The sequence below is a fragment of the Crotalus tigris genome, unplaced genomic scaffold (assembly GCF_016545835.1).
Source record: "Crotalus tigris isolate CLP2741 ecotype Arizona unplaced genomic scaffold, ASM1654583v1 scf7180000023622.256236, whole genome shotgun sequence".
NCBI classification, from domain to species: domain Eukaryota; kingdom Metazoa; phylum Chordata; class Lepidosauria; order Squamata; family Viperidae; genus Crotalus; species Crotalus tigris.
The window spans coordinates 149533-169889 of record NW_024100085.1 but is presented as its reverse complement, the minus strand read 5'-3'; the positions used below and the strand labels follow the sequence as shown (position 1 = coordinate 169889).

General features: G+C 39.4%; 2 protein-coding genes across 8 annotated transcripts; both read left to right on the top strand.

Moving 5' to 3' along the window:
• The first annotated feature begins 964 nt into the window (after window positions 1-964).
• On the top strand, window positions 965-4831 carry LOC120297475 (olfactory receptor 477-like). Of its 4 annotated transcripts, XM_039320130.1 has the most exons (3): window positions 972-1196; window positions 1581-1635; window positions 3130-4831. In XM_039320130.1, the coding sequence occupies exon 3, from the start codon at window positions 3142-3144 to the stop codon at window positions 4078-4080; it is 939 nt and encodes a 312-aa protein (XP_039176064.1). In that variant the 5' UTR covers window positions 972-1196; window positions 1581-1635; window positions 3130-3141; the 3' UTR covers window positions 4081-4831. The 4 variants fall into 4 exon arrangements, with proteins under 4 accessions (XP_039176067.1, XP_039176064.1, XP_039176066.1 ...); XM_039320133.1 differs by lacking the exon at window positions 1581-1635 and having other exon boundaries at window positions 965-1021; XM_039320132.1 differs by lacking the exon at window positions 1581-1635.
• An 8009-nt stretch (window positions 4832-12840) lies between these two features.
• LOC120297473 (olfactory receptor 477-like) lies at window positions 12841-17689 on the top strand. 4 transcript variants are annotated; one of them, XM_039320119.1, is made up of 3 exons: window positions 12841-13077; window positions 13472-13526; window positions 15019-17689. In XM_039320119.1, the coding sequence occupies exon 3, from the start codon at window positions 15031-15033 to the stop codon at window positions 15967-15969; it is 939 nt and encodes a 312-aa protein (XP_039176053.1). In that variant the 5' UTR covers window positions 12841-13077; window positions 13472-13526; window positions 15019-15030; the 3' UTR covers window positions 15970-17689. The 4 variants fall into 4 exon arrangements, 3 of the variants coding, with proteins under 3 accessions (XP_039176053.1, XP_039176055.1, XP_039176054.1); XM_039320120.1 differs by having other exon boundaries at window positions 12865-12902; XM_039320121.1 differs by lacking the exon at window positions 13472-13526 and having other exon boundaries at window positions 12857-12902.
• The last annotated feature ends 2668 nt before the right edge of the window (window positions 17690-20357 follow it).

The window sequence follows — 20357 nt, the reverse complement described above, 5'->3', positions numbered from 1 at the left end:
CCCAAAATTATTCAGTACATTTAGTTTTGGAAAAAAATTCCAGAAAATTTCTCCTATGATCCTACGTGTGACATAATGTACCATCATCACAGAAAGAGCTAGATTTTTTTTTTAAAAAAAGGTTGAGCTTTTCATCCTTCTCCAGATTGTTGGGGGAAATATGCTGACTCTGTAAACCACTCAGAGAGGGCTGTAAAGCACTATGAAGCAGTATATAAGTCTAAGTGCTAATGCTATTTGTACTAAAATATATTCAGTCAATTTATTAATCGGGCTCAAAATACACCATGGGATGGTCTTTATAGGTAATTTTCGAAATTACAGTCATCCTGGTCATTAAGTGGGTAACCATGTGACGACACACAATTTTATGACCATTTTTGTGGCAGTTGTTAAGTGAATGCCACAGTCATTAAATGATCACTGCAGTTATTAAATGAACCAATGGCTCACTATTAGCCATTTGCCATTGTCATGAAGTCAACACTGAGGTTCTTCGGCAAATCCATCATCCTCAATGAGTGTTTTTTGCCAAAAACTGGAAGTAAACACCAGCAAAAAACCCATAAATTGTAGTCATGTGACTGTGGGATGCTGCAAATAGTTGTAAATGTGGGACGGTTGCTCAGTGCCCAAAATGTGATCACATGACTATGGTAGGGGGGCAACAATCAGAACTTTGAATCTAAGTAATAAGTAGCTATGGGGAGGTCTGTCATAAATTTGAAAGGGTTGCTAAGCAACTGTTGAAAGTGAAGGACTTCCTGTATTATTCAGAGAACCCATCTTATTTGACTTTGTTAATCAAGTACTTCAGTTCTCAAGAGATTGAGATTAAAAAAATGAATTATAATGAAATACAGTAACGTTCCAGTGGAACTGGAATAATCTCCATGGAGTAGATGCATATTATTTTTATTATCTTTTGCAATCTTTAGTGCTTCTGCACACAGCAAAGCAGCAACTGCCAATATTTGGGAGAAGAAAAAGCAAGGATAAGTAGCTTTGGATCTAACCACAGGTAGCTGCTAGGAGGATCAAGACAGTACAACTTAGATTTACTGAAAATATACTTCGCACCAAAAAGAAGAGTTGGTATTATCAACTAAAAGGCCTTCAGTAAATTCTATGGAACAAACAATGTCTACCTGAGGTCTTGTGGAGATCATTAACCTGGATGGCACTTTGCACGATACGTAAGGCAATTCCTCTTCCAATTTCAAAAACTTACTCACAAAATCATGTCTTCTCATTTATAAGCCAGCCACCTTTGAATGATGGCACTGAAATTAGGGAGTCCAAAGTAATTTGCCACAGGAAAGTCAAGAATATGATAACATTAATACATACAATTTCTCAAGTTCTTTAAGTATGCATGTAATATGTGAAGCAGGATTTTCCTACAACTATGCTTTATTCAGCTAAGTCTCTGTTTCATAAGTTGGTAGTCATTAGGTTAATGGGCACAGGGAATCCTTTTCAAATATCAGAAGAATGTATTATAGAACAACTAAGAATCTTCTTCTGACAACCCATTGAATTTCTGGATCTTTCTCACTGTTTTGCCTCAACACAAGCAGGTAGTGTGATGTGATCCTACTTGATGGCTGAAGGACCTCTTAGAGGTACAGAAAGGTAAGACATTTTGCCATTTGGAAGTTGGTTGATAGAGAATAGAATCTGATTTTGTCAGAAAGGCTTACATGGGGGAAGATATTGTTTTTAATTAGGTGGAAATTCATCGGTATCTCTGAAAGAACTAAGCATTGTGTTCAAAAGCCTGAATGACTGCTGCTATAGCTGACTATAGCCGACTGATGCTTCAGTCAGCTATATGCTTACCTGTTCACAATGGTGGTTAATGCATGCAATCTTGGCATAGTATGGCCAACATGGTAAGAAGGTGCCATTCCATTAAGCTAAGTGGGATAAAATATGTGGTCTACCAAATTTGTGGTCTTGTGCTTTGATGCAAGACTCCTACCGGGGCTTGTCCTAGCAAGATAGTTCAGGTTTTATTGTGTTTGCATCTCCAGCAAAGTACAAGACCCCCATTGTATAACCTAGTCATGATGTTTCAATTTTTGCATGGTTACTGATATCTCTGCAGTGGAGGCTCAGAAATTCAAGCTTCTGGCTTTTATAGTTGAAGGATGAGACGCCCAGGATTTCTTCTCATCCTGCAGTGTTTGAAGTGATCTGTAAGGGTTAAATTTGCCAATGTAACTGGACGGGTTGAGTGAAGATGATGCTATTACGGAATGTAGAATAACAGAGTTGGGATCTTGGAGATCTTCCGGTCCAACGTCCTGCTCAAGCAGGTGGCCCTATACCATTTGAGACAAATGGCTGTCCAATCTCTTCTTAAAAGCCTCCAGTGATGGAGGACCCACAATTTCTCAAGCTAGGCAGTTGCACTGATTGACTTTTCTCACTGATCCAATCAAATGACACAACTTTTATGGTTCTTTAAGTAAAGGGCACCCAAACAGACAACAGGCATGTGAGTAGGATGCAAGAAAAGCTCCCTGTAGCAAGAAATAGTATGAAATATTTCTCCATTCTCAGCCACCTAGGTTTAATCATTGCAATTTCTAGTTTCTGCAAATTTTAGTCCCACTTTAGGCATAAAAGTAAGCTGGGTGACTTTGGACCAGTCCCTTTCTCTCAGCCAAACTCACCTCACAGGATTGGCATTGTGGGGAAAATAGAAAGAAGGAGTATTAGATATGTTTGTTGGCTTGAGTTATTTGTAAAAAAAAAATAAAAATAAAATAAAGGCAGGATATAAATACATAAATACATAATCTCATGAAAAATGCTTTAGAAATTCTTTTGGCATAGTGATTTTACATGAAGCATCATTTGTTTAATTTTTGTATTAAATCTCATCTAGTAGCTAATATATTATTTCCAAATGCTCTCTACATACAATTTTGTTAAAAGAACTTGTTTCCCAGAAAGATTCCTGACTAAAGGAACCCCTAAAGGTCTGCAACAAATTGTCATGACTATTTAAGCCTTGGTTACTGCCTGCAACAGTCTTCTATGGGTATCCTATTTTTTAAAAAGCATTGTCTCGTTTCAAAAGAATCTCACTACCTTTCAACAACTTCTTTTATCCTACAGGTAGTAAGCCAGATGGGAGCTGAGAACTTCACCTCTGTTAAAGAATTCATGTTGGTGGGACTCACAAGTCATCGAGGGACCCAGCTTCTGCTCTTTGGGGTGCTCCTTGTCATCTACTTGCTTATCCTTTTTGGCAACCTGCTGATCATCACATTGGTGTGGGCTGATTCCCAGCTACATACTCCCATGTATTATTTTCTCAGCAATCTTGCTGCAATGGAAATTGGGTTGGTCACCAGCACGCTGCCTCAGATGTTGGCTCATCTGGTCACTGGGAATGGCGTTCTCTCCTTAACACGTTGCATGCTGCAAGGTTATATTGGATTGAACATAGGCAGTGCTGAAAGTTTGCTATTAGGTGTCATGGCCTATGACCGTTACTTGGCCATCTGCTCTCCCTTATTATATGCTACAGCCATGAGCAAGTTGCACCAGGTCCTGCTTGTCAGTACATGTTGGATAATTGGCTTTGCATTTTCCATGGTTTATGTTGTCAGTACTTTTCGTCATTCCTTCTGTGGTTCTAATCTTATTAATCACTTCGCGTGTGAGCTGCCTATTGTGCTGAAACTTGCTTGTGGTGACATAAAAATGACTAAAGTAATTGTTTCTGGTCTGTCAGCATTCATGGTCTTCATTCCCCTTTCAATCATCTTGTCTTCCTATGGATTCATTCTGCATTCTGTATTACACATGAGGTCAAGTGCAGGAAGGAGTAAGGCCTTCTCCACTTGTGGATCCCACCTCACTGTAGTCACCTTGTTCTATGGTACTGTTATTTCTATGTACATTATCCCCCACTCAGATTCAGGTCCTTCTCACAATAAGGAAATGACTGTCTGTTACCTAGTAGTTACTCCCTTGCTTAACCCTGTCATTTATACTTTGCGCAACAAGGAGATTCATTCAGCAGTGATCAAGATGGTGAGAAGATGGGGCTTTGAACAATGAACATGACCACTGACATCTTGCTGGATTGATATTTTGTGATGTTTTCCTGAAGCAGAGGGAGGCTGACTATAAAAATAATACCACCCTATTTTAACATTCCCAATCTTTTTTAGAGATGATAAGGTGGAAAAGCAGGCTGGACTGTAGAAATGACCTTGAAGAAAATATGTGGCACTTATCAGCAAAACATGAACAGATCCCAGGAAAACAGGAATATGTGAGGAAAGGAACTCAAGATTGGTCCATAGTAATACTTTTTGGTGTAAGAGAAAGAAAAGGGAAATGCTGTCATGTTTTCAAGGTATAAACACCCTGTATCAATAAAGTAGAATTCTAATATTTCTTGTAAACTCTTTTCCTTCACTTGGTCTACTGACAAAGAGATGTGACAAGATTGTTTTTGTGCTTTTGAGTAAGTCTTGATTCCTGGTGACTACATGAACAAGTCCATGCAGTTTTCCTAGCAATATTTTTCATCAATGATTGTCATTGCCTTTTTCCTAGGACTGAGAGAGAGTAACTGCTCCAAGTCATCCAGCTGGCTTCATGCTGAAGGCTGAACTAGAACTCACAGTTTCCCAGTTTCTAGCCTGATGACTTAACCAATACACCTAACTGGTTCTTGGTGAAATGATACATTTCTCCATTGTTGTTGATGTTAATTGCAAAGTCGTGTCTGACCCATCGCGACCCCATGGACAACATTCCTCCAGGTCTTCCTGTCCTCTATCATCTTCTGGAGTCCATTTAAGTTCACACCTACTGCTTCAGTGACTCCATCCAGCCATCTCATTCTCTGTCGTCTCCTTCTTCTACTGCCCTCAATCTTTCCCAGCATTAGGCCCTTCTCCAGTGAGTCCTTCCTTCTCATTATTTGGCCAAAGTATCTGAGTTTCAGCTTCAGGATCTGGCCTTCTAAACAGCAGTCGGGGTTGATCTCTTCTAGGACTGACCGGTTTGAATGCCTTGCAGTCCAAGGGACTCACAGGAGTCTTCTCCAGCACCATAGTTCAAAGGCCTCAATTCTTTGCTGCTCAGCCTTCCTTATGGTCCAACGTTCACAGCCATACATTGCAACTGGGAAAACCATGGCCTGGACTATACGCACCTTTGTTGGCAGGGTGATGTCTCTGCTTTTTAGTATGCTGTCTAGATTTGCCATAGCTTTCCTCCCCAGGAGCAAGCGTCTTTTAATTTCTTGGCTGCAGTCCCCATCTGAGGTGATCTTGGAGCCCAGAAAAATAAAATCTGTCACTACCTCTTCCCCAACTATTTGCCAGGAATTGAGAGGGCCGGATGCCATGATTTTGGTTTTCTTAATGTTGAGTTTCAAGCCAACTTTTGCACTCTCCTTCATCGGGCATTTTCCCCCAGAGCGCATCCAATTGAGAAGAAGAGGAGAGGGATAAGCAAGTAGAAAGATGGGGGAGAGAGGGAGGAGAGGAGGAGAGTGAGGAAGTAGAAGGAAAGGGGAAGTGAAGAGATGAGAGGGGGATGCGGTTTGGGGGGAAGTGGGTGAGCAATGTCGGAATTTGTGTATTGTATTTTAACTTGTTATGTATCTGAATTTTTTTTCTTATGATTGTAATGAAAATAAAATAATAAATTTTTAAAAAAGAGGCTCTTTAGTTCCTCTTCACTTTCTGCCATTAGAGTGGTATCATCTGTCTTTACACAAAGGGAAAAAAACAGACCAACCTATCAAAAATAGTGTCATAAAAAAAACAAAATAGAAACACAAGTTAAGATAGGCAAGAAAATAGTAAGTGAGCACCTGTTCAGCCAAGATTAGTTCAAATCACCAGGACCAGATGGATTACACCCGAAGGTTCTCAAGGAACTGGCAGATGTGATATCGGAACCACTGAACTATATCTTTCAAAGATCCTGGAACACAGGGGAACTACCAGAGGACTGGAAAAGAGCTGATGTAGTTCCCATCTTCAAAAAAGGAAAAAAATGGATCCAGGAAATTACAGACCTATCAGCCTGACCTCAATATCTGGGAAGATCCTGGAAAAGATAATCAAACAACGAATCAACGAACACCTAGAGGCAAACAAAGTCATTACTAAAAGCCAACATGGGTTTGTCAAAAATAGATCATACCAGACAAATCTTATTGCATTCTTTGACCAAGTGACAAAATTAGTGGATCAGAGGAATGCTGTGGACATAATTTACTTGGACTTAAGTAAGGCATTTGATAAAGTAGATCATAACCTACTACTTGATAAGATAGAAAAATGTGGGGTAGACAGAATCACCACCAGATGGATCCGTAGCTGGCTGACCGGCCGTACTCAGCGAGTGGTCCTCAGTGGAACTGCATCTATACAGAGGGAAGTGTGTAGTGGGGTGCCCCAGGCCTCTGTTCTTGGCCCATTGCTCTTCAACATCTTCATCAATGATTTGGACGAAGGGATAGATGGGGAATGTTGAGTCCGTGGCGGGAAACAGACACGAGAAGCAGCTGGAGTTCTCAGTTTCTTTTATTCAGCGTTCAGCTTACAGGAAGATGGCTTCAGCCTCGCCCAAACGCCTCGCAGCCTCTTATATAGGCAACTCCCGGGTAAATGGGTTACTTTTCCCGCGCCAGCATCCGCGCATGCGCACGGCGCTGGCGACAGCCTGTCTGGTCCCGGGCAGCTTTGCACCTGCCCGGGACTGCCTGCAAACGCCCAAGCCGTTTGCAAGGCTCGGGACATAACAGGGAACTCATCAAATTTGCAGACGACACCAAGCTGGCAGGAATAGCCAACACTCCAGAAGACAGGCTTAAGATACAGAAGGATCTGGACAGACTTGAACACTGGGCACTAACTAACAAAATGAAATTCAATGGTGAAAAAAGGAAGCTTCTATATTTAGGCAAGAAAAACCAAATGCACAAGTACAGCATAGGTGGCACCATGCTCAATAGTAGTAACTCTGAGAGGGACCTCGGAGTCCGAGTAGACAATCACCTAATATCAGCCAGCAGTGTGCTGCAGCTGCCAAAAAGGCCAAGACAGTGATAGGCTGCATTAACAGAGGGATAGAATCAAGATCACGTGAAGTATTAATACCACTCTACCATGCCTTGGTAAGGCCACACTTGGAATACTGCATCCAGTTTTGGTCACCACAATGTAAAAAAGATGTTGAGACTCTAGAAAGAGTACAGAGAAGAGCAACAAAGATGATTAGGGGACTGGAGGCTATAATATATAAGGAACGGTTGCTAGAATTGGGTATGTCTAGTTTAACGAAGAGAAGGACAAGGGGGGACATGATAGCAGTATTCCAATATCTCAGGGGCTGCCATAAAGAAGAGGGAATCAAGCTATTTTCCAAAGCACCTGAAGGCAGGACAAGAAGCAACGGGTGGAAACTAATCAAGGAGAGAAGCAACCTAGAACTAAGGAGAAACTTCCTGACAGTGAGAACAATTAATCAGTGGAACAGCCTGCCTCCAGAAGAAGTAAATGCTCCAACACTGGAAGTTTTTAAGAAGAGATTGGACATCCATTTGTCCGAAATGGTATAGGGTTTCCTGCCTGAGCAGGGGGTTGGACTAGATGACCTCCAAGATCCCTTCCAACTTTACTACTACTATATTATATTATATTAATAATTAAACTATTATATCTGCATATTGTTGATATTTCTCCCAGCAATCTTAATTCCAACTTTTGATTCATCTAGCCCTGCCTTTCTCATGATATGCTCTGCATATAAGTTAAATAGGCAGGGCAACAGTATACAGCCTTGCAGGACTCCTTTTCCAATTTTGAACCAATCAGTGGTTCCGTGTCCAGTTCTCACTGTTGCTTCTTGACCTGCATATAGGTTTCTCAAGAGACAAATAAGATGGTCTGGTATTTCCATCTCTTTAAGAACTTGCCACAATTTGTTGTGATCCACACAATCAAAGGCTTTAGCATAGTCAATGAAGCAGAAGTAGATGTTTTACTGGAACTCCCTAGCTTTCTCCATGATCCAGCGTATGTTGGCAATTTGATCTCTAGTTCCTCTGCCTCTTCGAAATCCTGCCTGTACTTCTGGTAGTTCTCAATCCACATACTGCTGGAGTCTAGCTTGTAGGATTTTAAGCATAACTTTACTAGCATGTGAAATGAGTACAATGGTGCGATAGTTTGAACATTCTTTGGCATTGCCTTTCTTTGGAATTGGAATGTAAACTGACCTTTTCCAATCTTGTGGCCTCTGCTGAGTTTTCCAAATTTGCTGGCAAATTGAGTGTAGCACTTTTACTGCATCGTCTTTTAAGATTTTGAATAGCTCAGCTGGAATACTGTCACCTCCACTAGCTTTGTTGTTGCTCAGATTTTCTAAGGCCCATTTCACTTCACATTCTAGGATGTCTGGTTCGAGGTCAGTGACCATCTCATTGTGGTTATCTGGGATGTTAAGCTCATTCTTGTATAGTTCTTCTGTGTAGTTTTGCCATCTCTTCTTAATCTCTTCTGCCTCTGTTAGGTCCCTGCCATTTTGGTCCTTTATCATGCCCATCTTTGCATGAAACTTTCCCTTCATATCTCCAATTTTCTTGAAGAGATCTCTGGTCCTCCCTATTCTGTTGTTTTCTTCTATTTCTTTGCATTGTTCATTTAAGAAAGCATTCTTATCTCTTCTAGCTATTCTCTGGAATTTTGCATTCAATTGGGTTTATCTTTCTCTTTCTCCTTTGCCTTTCATTTCCCTTCTTTCCTCAGCTATTTGCAAAGCTTCCTCAGACAGCCATTTTGCTTTCTTGCATTTCTTTTTCTTTGGGATGGTTTTAGTTGCTACCTCTTGTACATGTTGCGAACTTCCATCCATAGTTCTTCAGGCACTCTGTCTATCAGATCTAATTCCTTAAATCTATTTGTCACCTCTACTGTATATTCATCAGGAATATAATTTAGTTCATACCTGAGTGGCCTAGTGCTTTTCCCTACTTTTTTCAATTTAACCCTAAATTTTGCAACGAGAAGCTCATGATCTGAGCCACAGTGAGCTCCTGGTCTTGTTTTTACTGACTGTATAGAGCTTCTCCATTTTTGGCTGCAAAGCACATAGTCAATCTGATTTCTATGTTGACTGTCTGGTGATGTCCATGTGTAGAGCCGTCTCTTGGGTTGTTGGAAAAGAGTGTTTGTTATGACCATCGTATTTTCTTGACAAAATTCTATCAGCCTGTGCCCTGCTTCATTTTATACTCCAAGGCCAAACTTACCTGTTATTCTGGTTATCTTTTGGCTTCCTACCTTAGCATTCCAATCCCCCATGATGATAAGGACATCATTTTTTGGTGTTAATTCTATAAGGTGCTGTAGGGCTTCATAGAACCGGTCAATTTCATCCTCTTCAGCACCAGTAGTTGGGGCATAGATTTGGACTATTGTGGTATTGAATGGTTTGCCTTGGATTCGAACTGAGATCATTCTGTCATTTTGGGGATTGTATCCCAGTATTGCTTTTCCTATTCTTTTATTGACTATGAAGGCTACTCCATTTCTTCTGAGGGATTCTTGCCCACAGTAGTATACCTGATGGTCATCTGAGTTAAATTCACCCATTCCTGTCCATTTTAGTTCGCTGATTCCTAAGATGTCGATGTTCAGTCTTGTCATCTCTTTTTTGACTACGTCTAGCTTGCCTTGATTCATGGATCTTACATTCCAGGTTCCTATGGAGAAAAAATCTTTACAGCATCGGACTTTCCTTTCACCACCAGATATATCCACAGCTGAGCGTCCTTTCGGCTTTGGCCCAGTCGCTTCATTCTTTCTGGCGCTACTAATACTAGCCCTCTGCTCTTCCCCAGTAGCATATTGGACACCTTCCGACCTGAGGGGCTCATCTTCCAGCGTCATATCTTTTTGCCTTTTAGTACTGTCCATGGGGTTTTCATGGCAAAGATACTGGAGTGGTTTGCCATTTCCTTCTCCAATGGATCACATTTTGTCAGAACTCTCTGCTATGACCTGTTTGTCTTGGGTGGCCCTGCACGGCATAGCTTATAGCTTCATTGAGTTACGCAAGCCCCTTCGCCACGACAAGGCAGTAATCCATAAATGATACATTTATCCATTAGTACAATTCAAATAAAGAGTCATTAGGACACTTCATCATAAGGAAGACAGGGAGAGAACTAAGAAAAGGAGCTCCATGAATCTGGATAACCACAAAAAAAATGGTTATACTATAAGTATGGTAAAAATTTCTGAATCTTTTGGCTATCATCAAGTGGTCACCAGATTTTTGCAAGTTAAAAAAAAAAGAACTTGATATTTGTAGAAAGTAAGAAAAAGAAAGGGAAATAAAACACATTAAACCAAATGAAAAGAGAGAAACGTGATCTTTGTTAAAATAAGCATGAAGTTTTGTGAAGTATCTATAAATAGAACCAGTTAATATTTAACACAAATTGTTCATTCAATATTGTTGTTCAAAGTTTGAATTTTTGTCAATCAACATTTACTCTAAGTCCGTGGTTCTCAACCTTTCTAATGCCGTGACCCCATAATACAGTTCCCCATGTTGTGGTGACCCCCAAGTGGGTGTGGCCACCAATAAGAGGGATTAGGACAGCTAGGGAAAAGGGAAAAAAATGGCAGACAGCATGGTTTGGCGACCCCCGTGAAATGGTCGTTCGACCCCAAATGGGGTCCCGACCCACAGGTTGAGAACCACTGCTCTAAGTAAACGAAAGATTAACATAATTTCCTACTACTCCAGCTAAGATTGTACTTCCAATACAATGAATGTGACAGTGGTTATAATCTTAGTACTATGCCTTTAGAATTATCATTTTGGGGAGTTGGTAGAGATATTTTAAATAATTTGTCTATTCTCAAAACAAAAATAGAAAAAATATAGTACTGTCAGTCAAATACTAAATATATTTAGTACCTTGCGACTGCTTGCCACATCCTGTTGGACCATAGGCTGTCTCTTCTCAGTTGTATATGTTCATCATCCATTCTGTAGCCCCAATCACATTAATCATTTCATTTGCGAGCTACCTGTTGTGTTAAAACTTGCATGTGATGACACCACTATAATTAAAGCCATTGTTTTTGGTTTATCGGCATTCATTGTTCTGGTTCCCCTTTTAGTTCATCCTGTCTTCCTATGGTTTAATTCTATATTCTGTATTGGACATGAGGTCAACTACTGGAAGGCGTAAAGTTTTCTTCACATGTGGCTCCCACCTTATGGTGGTTACCATGTTCTATGGTACTGTTATTTCTGTGTACATCATCCCCCATTCAGACACAGGTCAAGATCATGATAAGCAAATTGCACTCTTTTATGTTGTGGTGACACCTCTTCTGAATCCCATTATTTATGCTCTGAGAAACAAGGAAGTCCATAAAGCAGCACTCAAAATCCTGAAGGACTTTGACTTAATAGCATGAGCATTCTCATGTTGCTAAATATATATTTTAGAATGAGGTGGGTTTGTACATTGAACTCTAAGGTTTGTGTGTGTGTGTGTGTGTGTGTGTGTGTGTGTGTGTGAAAGAGAGAGAGAGAGAGGGGGGGACTATGTGTGTTGTATTGCAGTGTATAATCCTATTATAACTGTATATAATCCCATTATAACAAGATGAATTATTAGTGATTTTAGATATGCTGGAAAATATTGGGAATACTGAGGAGGAAATATAATGGAAGAAAATGTCATATTCTATGAATCTCACTTCTGAGGAAAATTCCTTTTTTCCCCTTTTTCTTTGTGACAGGCAGATCAGGCAGATCCTCCTGCAGTTTTCTCTATTCATCAGATATATACAGTGAAGAAAACACAAACACAAAATTATTCAGTACACTTAGTTTTGGAAAAAAATTCCAGAAAATTTCTCCTATGATCCTACTTGTGACATAATGTACCATCATCACAGAAAGAGCTAGATTTTTTTTTTTTAAAAAAAGGTTGAGCTTTTCATCCTTCTCCAGATTGTTGGGGGAAATATGCTGACTCTGTAAACCACTCAGAGAGGGCTGTAAAGCACTATGAAGCAGTATATAAGTCTAAGCGCTAATGCTATTTGTACTAAAATATATTCAGTCAATTTATTAATCGGGCTCAAAATACACCATGGGATGGTCTTTATAGGTAATTTTTGAAATTACAGCCATGCCAGTCATTAAGTGGGTAACCATGTGACCACACACAATTTTATGACCATTTTTGTGGCAGTTGTTAAGTGAATGCCACAGTCATTAAATGATCACTGCAGTCATTAAATGAGCCAATGGTTCACTATTAGCCATTTGCCATTGTCATGAAGTCAACACTGAGGTTCTTTGGCAAATCCATCATCCTCAATGAGTGTTTTTTGCCAAAAACTGGAAGTAAACACCAGCAAAAACCCATAAATTGTAGTCATGTGACTGTGGGATGCTGCAAATAGTTGTAAATGTGGGACGGTTGCTCAGTGCCCAAAACGTGATCACATGACTATGGTAGGGGGGCAACCGCCAAAACTTTGAATCCAAGTAATAAGTAGCTATGGGGAGGTCTCTCATAAATTTGAAAAGGTTGCTAAGCAACTGTTGAAAGGGAAGGACTTCCTGTATTATTCAGAGAACCCATCTTATTTGAGTTTGTTAATCAAGCACTTCAGTTCTCAAGAGATTGAGATAAAAATGAATTATAATGAAATACAGTAACGTTCCAGTGGAACTGGAATAATCTCCATGGAGTAGATTCATATTATTTTTATTATCTTTTGCAATCTTTAGTGCTTCTACACACAGCAAAGCAGCAACTGTCAATATTTGGGAGAAGAAAAAGCAAGGATAAGTAGCTTTGGATCTAACCACAGGTAGCTGCTAGGAGGATCAAGACAGTATAACTTAGATTTACTGAAAATATACTTCACACCAAAAATAACAATTGGTATTATCAACTAAAAGGCCTTCAGTAAATTCCATGGAACAAACAATGTCTACCTGAGGTCTTGTGGAGATCATTAACCTGGATGGCACTTTGCATGATACGTAAGGCAATTCCTCTTCCAATTTCAAAAACTTACTCACAAAATCATGTCTTCTCATTTATAAGCCAGCCACCTTTGAATGATGACACTGAAATTAGGGAGTCCAAAGTAATTTGCCACAGAAAAGTCGAGAGTAGGATAACATTAATACATACAATTTCTCAAGTTCTTTAAGTATGTATGTATCTCTATGGCTTGTAATATGTGAAGCAGGATTTTCCTACAACTATGCTTTATTCAGCTAAGTCTCTGTTTTCATAAGTTGGTAGTCATTAGGTTAATGGTCACAGGGAATCCTTTTCAAATATCAGAAGAACATATATAACTAAGAATCTTCCTCTGATAACTCACTGAATTTTCGGTTCTTTCTCACTGTTTTGCCTCAACACAAGCAGGTAGTGTGATGTGATCCTCCTTGATGGCTGTGGGACCTTTTAGAGGTACAGAAAGGTAAGACATTTTGCCATTTGGAAGTTGGTTGATAGAGAATAGAATCTGATTTTGTCAGAAAGGCTTACATGGGATAAGATATTGTTTTTAATTAGGTGGAAATTCATCGGTACCTCTGAAAGAACTAAGCATTGTGGTCAAAAGCCTGAATGACTGCTGCTATAGCTGAGTATAGCCAACTGATGCTGCAGTCAGCTATATGCTTACCTGTTCACAATGGTGGTTAACCATGCAATATTGGCATAGTATGGCAAACTTAGTAAGAAGGTGCCATTCCACTAAGCTAAGTGGGATAAGATTTGTGGTCTACCAAATTTGTGGTCTTGTGCTTTGATGCAAGACTGCTACCGGGGCTTGTCCTAGCAAGATAGTTCAGGTTTTATTGTGTTTGCATCTCCAGCAAAGTACAAGACCCCCATTATATAACCCAGTCATAATGTTTCAATTTTTGCATGGTTACTGATATCTCTGCAGTGGAGACTCAGAAATTCAAGCTTCTGGCTTTTATAGTTGAAGGATGAGACGCCCAGGATTTCTTCTCATCCTGCAGTGTTTGAAGTGATCTGTAAGGGTTAAATTTGCCAATGTAACTGGACGGGTTGAGTGAAGATGATGCTATTACGGAATGTAGAATAACAGAGTTGGGATCTTGGAGGTCTTCTGGTCCAGCGTCCTGCTCAAGCAGGTGACCCTATACCATTTGAGACAAATGGCTGTCCAATCTCTTCTTAAAAGCCTCCAGTGATGGAGGACCCACAATTTCTCAAGCTAGGCAGTTGCACTGATTGACTGTTCTGACTGATCAAATCAAATGACACAACTTTTATGGTTCTTTAAGTAAAGGGCACCCAAACAGACAACAAGCACGTGAGTAGGATGCAAGAAAAGCTCCCTGTAGCAAGAAATAGTATGAAATATTTCTCCATTCTCAGCCACCTAGGTTTAATCATTGCAATTTCTAGTTTCTGCAAATTTTAGTCCCACTTTAGGCATAAAAGCCAGCTGGGTGACTTTGGACCAGTCCCTTTCTCTCAGCCGAACTCACCTCACAGGATTGGCGTTGTGGGGAAAATAGAAAGAAGGAGTATTAGATATGTTTGTTGGCTTGAGATATTTGTAAAAAAAAATAAAAATAAAATAAAGGCAGGATATAAATACATAAATACATAATCTCATGAAAAATGCTTTAGAAATTCCTTTGGCATAGTGATTTTACATGAAGCATCGTTTGTTTAATTTTTGTATTAAATCTCATCTAGTAGCTAATATATTATTTCCAAATGTTCTCTACATACAATTTTGTTAAAAGAACTTGTTTCCCAGAAAGATTCCTGATTAAAGGAACCCCTAAAGGTCTGCAACAAATTGTCATGACTATTTAAGCCTTGGTTACTGCCTGCAACAGTCTTCTATGGGTATCCTATTTTTTAAAAAGCATTGTCTCGTTTCAAAAGAATCTCACTACCTTTCAACAACTTCTTTTATCCTACAGGTAGTAAGCCAGATGGGAGCTGAGAACTTCACCTCTGTTAAAGAATTCATGTTGGTGGGACTCACAAGTCATCGAGGGACCCAGCTTCTGCTCTTTGGGGTGCTCCTTGTCATCTACTTGCTTATCCTTTTTGGCAACCTGCTGATCATCACATTGGTGTGGGCTGATTCCCAGCTACATACTCCCATGTATTATTTTCTCAGCAATCTTGCTGCAATGGAAATTGGGTTGGTCACCAGCACGCTGCCTCAGATGTTGGCTCATCTGGTCACTGGGAATGGCGTTCTCTCCTTAACACGTTGCATGCTGCAAGGTTATACTGCATTGAACATAGGCAGTGCTGAAAGTTTGCTATTAGGTGTCATGGCCTATGACCGTTACTTGGCCATCTGCTCTCCCTTGTCATATGCTACAGCCATGAGCAAGTTCCATCAGGTCCTGCTTGTCAGCACATGTTGGATAATTGGCTTTGCATTTTCCATGGTTTATGTTGTCAGTACTTTTCGTCATTCCTTCTGTGGTTCTAATCTCATTAATCACTTCATGTGTGAGTTGCCTATTGTGCTGAAACTTGCATGTGGTGACATAAAAATGACTAAAGTAATTGTTTCTGGTCTGTCAGCATTCATGGTCTTCATTCCCCTTTCAATCATCTTGTCTTCCTATGGATTTATTCTGCACTCTGTATTACACATGAGGTCAAGTGCAGGAAGGAGTAAGGCCTTCTCCACTTGTGGGTCCCACCTCACTGTAGTCACCTTGTTCTATGGCACTGTTATTTCTATGTACATTATCCCCCACCCAGACTCAGGTCCTTCTCACAATAAGGAAATGACTGTCTGTTACCTAGTAGTTACTCCCTTGCTTAACCCTGTCATTTATACTTTGCGCAACAAGGAGATTCATTCAGCAGTGTTCAAGATGGTGAGAAGATGGGGCTTTGAACAATGAACATGACCACTGACATCTTGCTGGATTGATATTTTGTGATGTTTTCTTGAAGCAGAGGGAGGCTGACTATAAAAATAATAGCACCCTATTTTAACATTCCCAATCTTTTTTAGAGATGATAAGGTGGAAAAGCAGGCTGGACTCTGTAGAAATGACCTTGAAGAAAATATGTGGCACTTATCAGCAAAACATGAACAGATCCCAAGAAAACAGGAATATGTGAGGAAAGGAACTCAAGATTGGTCCATAGTAATACTTTTTGGTGTAAGAGGAAGAAAAGGGAAATGCTGTCATGTTTTCAAGGTATAAACACCCTGTATCAATAAAGTAGAATTCTAATATTTCTTGTAAACTCTTTTCCTTCACTTGTTCTACTGACAAAGAGATGTGACAAGATTGTTTTTGTGCTTTTGAATAAGTCTTGATTCCTGGTGACTACATGAACAAGTCCATGCAGTTTTCCTAGCAATATTTTTCATCAATGATTGTCATTGCCTTTTTCCTAGGACTGAGAGAGAGTAACTGCTCCAAGTCATGCAGCTGGCTTCATGCTGAAGGCTGAACTAGAACTCACAGTTTCCCAGTTTCTAGCCTGATGCCTTAACCAATACACCTAACTGGTTCTTGGTGAAATGATAAATTTCTCCATTAGTACAATTCAAATAAAGAGTCATTAGGACACTTCATCATAACGAAGACAGGGAGAGAACTAAGAAGAGGAGTCTAACAGCTTTGAGCTCCATGAATCTGGATAACCACAAAAAAACATGGTTATACTATAAGTATGGTAATAATTTCTGAATCTTTTGGCTATCATCAAGTGGTCACCAGATTTTTGTAAGTTAAAAAAAAGAACTTGATATTTGTAGAAAGTAAGAAAAAGAAAGTAAGAAAACAAAATATATTAAACCTAATAAAAAGAGAAAAACATGATCTTTGTTAAAATAAGCATGATGTTTTGTGAAGTATCTATAAATAGAACCAGTTAATATTTAACACGAATTGTTCATTCAATATTGTTGTTCAAAGTTTGAATTTTTGTCAATTAACATTTACTCTAAGTAAATGAAAGATTAACATAATTTCTTACTACCCCAGCTAAGATCGTACTTCCAAAACAATGAATGTGACAGTGGTTATAATCTTAGTACTATACCTTTAGAATTATCATTTTGGGGAGTTGGTAGAGATATTTTAAATAATTTGTCTATTCTCGAAACAAAAATAGAAAAAAATATAGTACTGTCAGTCAAATACTAAATATATTTGGCCTCAGTAGCAAAGGAATTGGGAAAAAAACTTTCTAGCCTCAAACATAAAAAAAACCCCATCTTATTCTACCTCGAAACAAAATGGCTGCCTAAATATTGATATGATATATTAGGAATTATTTGAACTGAATGAATTCTTATAGCATATTGAGTTTTTTTGAGTAGAGCTTTTGGGAAAGAAAGGCAGACTGAAGACAGCTTCATGAAAGCAGAGCCAACTTTTGCAGCAAAGTTTGGTTCCTTTGACTCTCTCTGGATGAAAAAAAGATGTGAAACTGAACAGAGGACCAAACTGCTCTTCATACAATTGTTTCCCATGAAAAGACTGCATGATATCAGTGTTCCAATATTTGAGGGGCTGCCACAAAGAAGAAGGGGTTAATCTATTTTCCAAAGCATCTGAAGGCAGGTCAAGAAATAATGAATGAAATCTAAACAAGGAGAGAAACAACCTGGAATTAAGGAGAAATTTCCTAAAAGTGAGAACAATTGACCAGTGGAATGGCTTGCCTTCAGAAATTGTGGGTGCTCCATCACTGGAGGGTTTTAGGAAGAGACTGGATAGCCATTTATCTGAAATGGTATAAGGTCTCCTGCTTGAGCAGGGGGTTGGACTAGAAGACCTCCAAGGTCCCTTCCAACTCTGTTGCTCCAGCTGCAAACAGAGCCTTTACACCAAGTTTGTACTTCCCTTGCTAACTACTTTCAGTAATTGCCTATTAACTACTTTAAAGTTAGACACCTTCAAAAATGCAAGGCTGGAAAATCAATGTGTAAGTACTTCCAATGTTTAATACTGTATAAAAAATGAAAATGTATTTGTATGACTGTTAAGAATTTAAAATAAACAGCAATACACAAGGCAAGAGTTTGGCTTTAGAAATTATTGAATCTTTTCTGTTCAACCAGACAAAGGTGAAATATTTTCTCATGAGAGGTGGAGAAAGGAGGAAGAAAGAAAAATCACCTCTTTAGACAATAGACCCTTTAATTGTGTTGGTTTGGGGACAACCAGCATTTTTTTTCAAATAACATTCAATGGTACTTTATGGAAAGTCAGTGAATTTAGATGTAGAATTTATGGTGGGCACTAGAAAACCTGTCTTAATAACAAGAGCTTGTGACAACTATTTTAGTATGTCTTGGTCCAAACTTTCATTTCAAGGGGATCTGTTTATTCAGGTTGTCTAGGTAGGTGCTGGCAAAATTCTGATTGGAAAGGTGCAAATTATGACAATGGAAACATTTGTAAAGGGTAGTGTAGCTTTCTGCCAGGGAGGGGTGGGAAGACCCAATAGGTCAAGAATGAATGGGTGCTGAATGAATCTTCACTGAATAGAAGCGTGTGCCCAGTATTAAAGAAGCACATTGTAACAGTTTGATCATATAGACAGAATGAATGAGGAGAAAATTGATAGGTAAGTAGGAAGAAGACCAAGAGAGTCATTGTATCGAGTTGATGAGGTCCTAAAAAAAGGAAAAGTTGAGAAATTGAAAGAACAAAAGATCAAGTGTGAACTAATATATGGATGCTGTGGAAGCAACTATCAGTCATAATAAATCAGGAAGCGAGGTGGTCAAATGACTACAGGTTTATTGCATGCAAACATGCAACAGCGTGTCAACTGTCCAGTTGGCATTTACAGAAAAAGAAACTGCTGGGACATGATTGAGACATGATGAAAGTATAACACTTTATTGAAAATTTACACTGGCACAGAAGAAAATGAAACCAGCTCTGGTTTTGCCACTCGAAAGCTTGCTTAGTTAAACGATAGACTTCCTCACCCCCACCCACAATGTGTTCACATTGTCCAATAGTAATATTTCTTCTTGTTATGAAAACAGTCAACTTCTCCTCCAAGCAGCTGGCCTTGGCTCTAGGTTGCCTAGACATTATCCCCTCCTGTCTTTGCATTCCATTGTCGAGATATGAGCAAAAGAGAAAATCTAGATGAAAAGGCGAATCAGATTTGACACCCTGCAAGAATGTACACTACTAAAGGTTGAGGGAAGTTAGCCCAGAGAAAGGAATATTAAAAAGGGCAGAAAAATACATTTTTCCTCAAAAGGACTTTTTAAAACCAAACCTGGCCCCAAATCTATCTCTCTGCCCCAAGCAAGACTTTAGCCCCATACAAGAGCAGATGTAAAACCATCAGAAAGTTGGAGCCAGAGCAATCAAGAAGACAAAAGAGAAGATCTGCATACCCCACCCAAACTCTAGGAGTCATTAGCCCCATCACCTGGGAAGCAGGATATGATAATAGGATTAAACCACAGATATCAAATCCTAGAAAAACACTCAGAAACAGCCTCAAGGTTCATGCCACAGGAACAGGAAACTATTCCAAACAAAAGGCTAGAGGGGGTATAAAAACCTACTACCCCATGTGATCAGCCCTTCTCTCCTCTGCACTTTCCTGAAGAACCATCTTTCTGCAATAAACTGTAACTTTCTTCCCAAAGCAGTTGCCATGTTTGCTTATTTATTCCCGGCTTGGATGAACCAGGATGAAGACTTACTTCTCACAAGGTCAAAGCAAATTGGTGGTAGATAAGAGTCCATGGAATTCAAGGTGGAATGGATTTAGAGCTCTTGTGGGTGTGAAGGAACTTGGGATTCATAGCATGCTTGACCCCTTGCTTGGGTTTGCTTGATCATCTCCTACAGCAGGGGTGTTGAACTTGCAATGTCATGTGATGTGTTGTGACATATCACAAGTTTTTTTTCCATTGCCGGCAATGGGGTGGGCGCAGTTTCACCATAATGCATCCAGCCCGCGGGCTGGCAGTTTGACACCCCTATCCTACAGCAACAATTGCAAGAAGGGTTAGAAAGCTTTCAGTGAATGGTATTGGTGTAAATTAATTTGTTGTTTTTTTCTTTTTCTCTTATCTCATGATTTACTTTCCTTTGGTTTATTATTCCTTTACTGATTTTTGCATAACATAATTGAAAGGGAATACTGTGGTGGCCATGTATTTATGTATACTAGAGCTAGTATATCAAATACCCCTGAGAGGTAAGGAGTTGCATATTTATTATGATCCATAGCAAAGTGCAACAGGGAGTGTAGCATTCTCAGTGGAGAAGGTTTATATCCTTTTTATTTC